The 6,546-nt window shown below is 48.4% G+C and overlaps 1 protein-coding gene across 3 annotated transcripts in view; it reads left to right on the forward strand.

Moving 5' to 3' along the window:
* LOC117892477 overlaps positions 1–6,103 on the forward strand; it is a 135,274-nt gene extending 129,171 nt beyond the window's left edge. For all 3 annotated transcript variants that reach the window (XM_034798730.1, XM_034798729.1, XM_034798731.1), the window contains exons 11-12: positions 4,736–4,914; positions 4,979–6,103. In XM_034798730.1, coding sequence (XP_034654621.1) covers positions 4,736–4,914; positions 4,979–5,293 — 494 coding nt within the window. In that variant the 3' untranslated portion in view covers positions 5,294–6,103. The remainder of the gene's footprint in view (positions 1–4,735; positions 4,915–4,978) is intronic.
* Positions 6,104–6,546: the final 443 nt, after the last annotated feature.

The following is a 6,546-nucleotide window of genomic DNA, read 5'->3' on the forward strand; positions in this document are numbered from 1 at the left end:
GCCACATGGCAAAGTTTGGTGGGCGAGTGCGAGTGTATCTATCTATGGATCCATCCGCATGTACACACACTCGCAGTGGTATCTGCATCTGCATGCTGCAATCTTGCGCGTTGCCAAACGGCAGCCAGCCAGCCAGCCAGCCAGCCACTCATTTGGTATTGAAAGTGAAAGAGCATATTTAAATACGTTAACTAGGGGGGCAGAGCAGGAGCAGAGCAGAGCAGAGCAGAACTTTCATTTAGCTTTACATGGCAGCTTAATTTGTGTTGACAGCGGCAAAACAAGGACGAGGCCAGGACTGCGGCATGGCAGCTGGGCTCGTACTTGCTTTCCAATGAAAGCGCTCTTTGTACATTTTCAAGATTTGGGTTAGAGATATTTACACACACACACACACAGTCTGAATATAGAGTGTAAGAGCGAGAGATGGGAATGAGTTTGTCACTTTTTGCAAGCTCTGCAACTGCACTTTGCCTCAGCCGTGACTCTGCGAGTGTCTGTCTGTGTACATTCCTTTTATATCCACCTCTTGCCTGGCACTTTAAGGTCACCGCAACACACATGTGTGTGTGTGTTTGTTTGTGTATATGTATATATTTGTGTGTGTGGTGGAGACATCAAAGTTTGTTTGGTCACTTGTACAGCAGCTTTTTCCGGCTCTATCTCCATTTCCAGTGCAATTCGTTTTTACCCGCAAGCAATTGACTTTGAAGCGGAATTACTTTTAAAGATTGCGCTTTGAACAGTGGCAGCGTCCCTATACCGTACTCGGACATAAATATGCGGCAAGTCCGTAGCCAGACAGACGACTCGCCTCAAGCCGCCACGAAAACGCGTGCCTGGACTTAAAAAGGAAAAGGGGAGAGGGCAGAGGGCAGACCGCAAAAGCTCACCCTTTGGCCTCCCCCTCATTAATATTTGAGCACTTTGGTCCGCTTAGGCTGGCGGGGCCGAAAAGTTGGCACAAGTTGAGACAAATGTTGAAAGGGTCTCGCATCGACTCCTTTTGCTTGGGTTAACCTGTCAGCGCGGCCATCAATAATTCAGCGCAGCTCGCGCTGACAATAAATTCAATTAAAACAGCCCAAAGGAGGGAGCAGTTCCAGTTCCAGATTTAGTTCCCTACCCAATGAGCAGGTGATAAATGGGCGGGGAGGGCTGAGAGAGCAAAAACAAAACGAATCGCTAATCCCTCTTTGATTGCCCAGCCAGAGCACGTAATTTCAATTGAAGCGTTTGCGGGGGCGGGGTAGGGATAGGGACTGTGGCTGTGGCTCTCCTGTGGAGTGTCCTTTTGTCTCGTTGGTAATTTTATTTGCAGCTTTTTGCATTAAGTGCACACAATGTTTATTAATTATTCAGCAACACAACATGGACTCGAAGGACTCTGCCCCTCGTTGCTCGTCCTCGTTCTGGTTCTACTTCGAGTCCGGCTCGAACGCCTCCGTGTTGCTCCTCGGGCAGCCGTTGCATAATTGAATATTATGATTGTTATTTTCACTTGCTGCCTGTCGGATTGCCTGTTATCTCACTGCCCTCTCCATCTGGGCCCTTCATTTGAGCTTTTGCATACTAAATACCGCTTCTAGGAGCAGCAGGCAGATTCCAGAGCCCAGAGTCCAGAGAGTGCTGGCCCCTGGGGCATGTTTTGCTCTTGTTTGCGTCTTTAAATGCCGCTCACCTGTAATTGCCTGTGCTAACCTGCTCGCCGGCCTCTTCCCTGCGTTGGCGTTGGCGTTGGCATTTCCATGTTGTGTCTGGGACTGCTCCGGGGGCCAGGCTCAATGCTCAATTGCTGACTGTCTGACCATGTGCTGGAATTTGGATTTGCCCGCATCAAAATGTCGGATTTGCACCTGTGGGATTCGAATTTAGCATAAGAGAGTGCCTAAATTCAGATTAAAGCCGATCATTCCATGGCAGGAAATGTTAATGGAGAGATCTTGTGCCGGCCAGAAGGTCAGCCCCAAACTGAATTACCCAGCGGCTCATTGTGGGCAAACACTTGCAGCAATCCCATTTCAGTACATTCAGTGCTCTGAAGCTGCTCTCTTAATGTAATTACATGTTGCTGCCGGAGGAGGATCGCTTTGGCAGTGCCACTCCTCACGGTTCCTTTCGTTTTCACAATGAAATTTGCATGTTTTCGGCCACTTTTGAGCAGTGCACAAGTTTTGCTGGCAACATTTACAGCTGCAACAGCTAAAAATAAATATTTAAACAATAGCAACAACTTTTGCATGTTCTACAATTGTTGCAACAACAATGGGCGGTGGGCAGGGGGCAGGCAGCAGGCAGCAGGCAGGACTCGGAGCAGTTCCAACTGCAGCTCCAAAATAATAAAGTTTTACGGCTGAAAATTACTCAATTCCCGTTGCCCGAAAAAGTTAACTTAATTTCTCGTAGTTGCCTTTTGTGCGAAAACTTTGGGCAAAGAGGTGAGGTGGGGGTGATGCAACAACAGCAGCAAAACGTTTTGCAACACTTTGTCGGCCACTCCAGGTCCTGCCACTGCTCCGTTCCCGCTGCCTCCAGCCTCCTGCCAAAGGAGACAATGAGCCAGAGCATGGCCAGAGCCAGAGTATGCAGAGCGGAACAACAGGACCTCGCGCGGACCTTGCCCCATTGCTTGCACGTCTCCGAAAGTTCTTCCCCGTTCTCTCCCCTTTACCCCCCTGCTGCCCTGTTGCTCGGGCAGTTGCCTTTTCAGAGGGGACGTGGACATTGTGCGAAAAACGCACATCGAAATTCTTTGCGAAAAACAGAAATAATAATGGCCGAAAGTAATTGAATTTTCGCCTTCATTTGGATGCTCCAATTAGTTGGGAAAATACCGGCTTTTCGCTGCCCCTTCCCTCACTCTCCTCCCCGCTAACAAACGACTTTTAAGTATTTTTCTTTATTTTGCGTTGTTGTGGCGCGGAAATTGTCCTTCTTCGCGGCGGTCTTTCACATATGGGACCCATGGGACCCATGTCTGAGCCGAGTCTGCTGTCTGGATATCTATATATACGCGAATTTTGTAACCTTTGTCTTTATCTTTGGGCCTGCTCTGATTTGCTTTCCCCTTGGGTGTCTGTCTCTGATCCCCTTGTGCCGCGGAAACGCGCTCTCGAAAACTCATTTCAGCTTAGCGCCCTTGGTCCCCTGGGTGCAAATCAAATTAAAAGTCGCACCAATGACCAAAGCACTGACCTTGGGGGCACAGCCACGAACAGTCGTCGGGTCGGCCCTCAACCACTGGCGGCCCTCTGCTCCACCTGAGCTCCCTGGCTCTGGGCTAAAATGCTGCCACACGGCTCACTGAGTGCAAATGAAAATAGAATTTAAATCTCTTTGAGAGCAGAGTTGTTCGTGGGTGGTGGGCGGTGGTCTGGTGGTCTGGTCCCGGCCCATGCAAAAATCATTTTTAGCTGTCAAATAAATTACACTTTTTCCCCTGGCTGCTCGTTGGTGGGTGGCTGGAGGGAGGTGGCACGGCCGTACAAAATGGCGTTGAACGCATAATTTGGCAGACAGTCGGAAGGAGAAGGGGAGAGGGGGAGAGGGAGAACTCACTTGCTTTAATTGATTTTACAGTTAGTCGCCCCAACAGACCCTTCCCCACTCCACCTTTGCCCACTCCGAATCGTTTCGTTCCCTTGTCGACCACCGGAAAAGGGGTTTTCGGGCTATAAATTTGCGAGTGTCGAACGAGTTCTTCGTTTTCGGTTTTTTGTTTGTGTCTGTGCCCCCTCCAAACACCCATTTGCACTTAACACTTTTCGCCATTTTGTTTGCCAGAGTCGCCATTGCGGCACAAGTTTATTTTTTGCCGCCTCCATAGCTCCCTCTCTATCTCTATTTCTATCTCTGTCTCAAGGCAATGATGAGGAAAATTGCAAAATTTTCGAGCCTTTCGATAATTAAATATTCTCACCCACAAAAGCGGTGGAATGCAAAACGATTGAGCGAGAGGTGGAGTTTGAACAGAGAGAGAGAGAGAGAGAGCCGGCACATGTGGCTAATTGGATTGGCACGTTAGTGTTGGCTAACGCCGTCAGGCTGCAGGCTGTATCGGGTGACGACTCGCTTCTCGCAGTGATAAGATAATCCCCAGATCCCATGGCCCATCCAGCCCATCCACATAAGATCCATCCACAGAATTCGCTTTGGCGTAAACTTTTTAATGAAGTTTTGGCGTTCTTGAAAAGTTTTTCCCCCCACCCCACCCCACACGACATGTTGTTCTCTATTTATTTTGATTTTTTGCAGCACTGCCAGCACCGTTTGTACGTTGGCAAGGTGCGGATGGTAGGGGCTGCAGGGGCTTGGGCTTGGGCTTGGGCTGGGAGGGATTGCAAGCCACGGCAGTAAGTGGCACATTTGCTGGGTGATACGCTTTTAATTAGTGGCGAAGGGAATGGCTAAAGAGCTATAGGAGATGGCGCAGGAGATGGCAGCAAACTTTTCGCCAGGGCTTTAATTGCAGCTGATGCGAAGCGAAACAAACTTGGGACACAACTACAGTTGTGCAGGGGGAGGATGGATAAGGGTGGGCAGGGTGCGTGTCTCGGTTTGAGTACAGTTGTGCTGGAATTGGCTTAGCATGTGTGAAGTGCGACGGAGCCGGGTCTTAGGGAAGTTTACTTAACGAATCTCCGTGTGTCCTTGGGCCGAAAGTTCGCTAACGAACTTAGATGAACAAAAGTTTGTCCCACTAATCCGTATGCCTTCTCCCATTTTCCATTTGCAGGCTCCCCCACAGCGACGGCCCTGAATGCCACGCCCGTTGCCTACCCGGGCTCCCCCTTGCACCTCAACGTGGAGTTCTGTGCCAATCCGCCGGCCCATGCCGCCCGCTGGCTGCACGGCGACCGTGTCTTCACGCCCGGCAACCAATACGGCAGCACCGTCCTGGCCTACTCGGTGAAGGTGAGTCTCGCACATCCCAAACTCGCTGCCCAGTTGGAACTAACCCGCTCTTGATCCGCCGCAGGATCTGCCCACGCCCTACTGCAAGGAGGCGCGCCTCACCTACGTCAGCATGCACGAGCGGGTGCCGCGCACCTTCTACTTCATTGTCTCGTCGCCGGGTGGCGTGGCCGAGGCCATCTTCAATGTGAACTTCACGAAGCGCCACCGCACGATGTCCAATGCCATCGATGATGACGACGAGGAGGAGGAGCTCAACCGGCCCGAGCAGATCCACTTTCCCGTCTTCAACAGCAACACCGCCACCGCCACCGCCCTTGGCCCTGGCCTGTCTCTGGCCCTGGCTCTCCTCTGTTTCAATCTGCTCAGATGCCAATAACTTTAAGTGTGTGAGTGAGTGTGAGTGTGAGTGAATGTGAGAGTGTGAGTGCGTTCATTCAACCAAATTATTGTACTCTATGTAATCAAACCCACTACCTACACTACCTACACTACCACTATGCATATGCATCCCGCACTCGTATGTGGATCTATCCAATTACTCGATATTAGCATGTGGACTATGCCACGCAACTACTACTCTCCACTCTATATAGCTATGTGTATGTGTATCTGTATCTGTAACTGTAACTGTAGCCGATCTAGCCAAGCATCAAAATTGCCCCAGGGCCTAGACTCTAAGCCCCATCCACACTTAGCAGCTTCTACGCAATTGTTGGCCAGCCCCCACGCGTTGAGGCGTTGACTTTTCAGCCCTAAACTACTACTCGAATATTTTTACTGTAGCCCCTAAACTGTAACTGTAACTGTAACTGTAACTCTGTATTGGTGTATGTCAATGTGTATGTGTGTGAGTAGATGCCAAAAATGAATGGTAAAAATCATTTCATTCATCTTGGGCATAAACATTGTTAACAGTTGGTTATTACGAATACTTTAAGTTCCTTTTCGAGGGAGATCGAGATCGAAAGCGATGAAGAGCGATCATCGGAGTGCGACTGATTTTGTTAAATACTTTGAGCAATGTAGGAGCAGAGGAGAACTAAAGGAGGATGGACAGAGATGGATAGACCTATAGTTTAAAATTGTAAATGACGAAAGAGACGTTGGAGAAAATACCAGGCACGAACAAATTCCTTCCATTTGAACTGTTTGCCCCCGCGGCAGCGAAACTGTAAGATATTTTGAGTAAAACTAAAAGATGTAAGCGAACGATCAAAAAGAGTTATTGTATTATTATATTTAAATAAAAGTTGCAATTCCCTAACCCTTATTTTCACACGTGTGTTTGTATGATTCATTTGATGCCGCAAATAGTTTGAAAGGACCAAAAACCTGTTTGTTTCTTGCCAGGGATAGTTTTGTAACAGAAAACCAAAACATTTGTGTAATCTCAAGACAAAATTAGAAGAAAAGACCCTCCACATAAGCGATAGTTGTACATAAGTGTTAAAGTAGCAATTGCTCAACCGAAAGGAGAATGAAAAACCTTACAGCAAGCATTATGATATTACATATAGAAAGTGTTGAATGGAAATGTTGTTTGAGAGCAGAGAGCCAAAGCGAATTCTATACGTAGCATTCCCCAATAAATATCTGCAGAAACCAAACAAAAAATGTATCATAAAACAA

The sequence above is a fragment of the Drosophila subobscura genome, chromosome E, assembly GCF_008121235.1.
Source record: "Drosophila subobscura isolate 14011-0131.10 chromosome E, UCBerk_Dsub_1.0, whole genome shotgun sequence".
Taxonomy (NCBI): domain Eukaryota; kingdom Metazoa; phylum Arthropoda; class Insecta; order Diptera; family Drosophilidae; genus Drosophila; species Drosophila subobscura.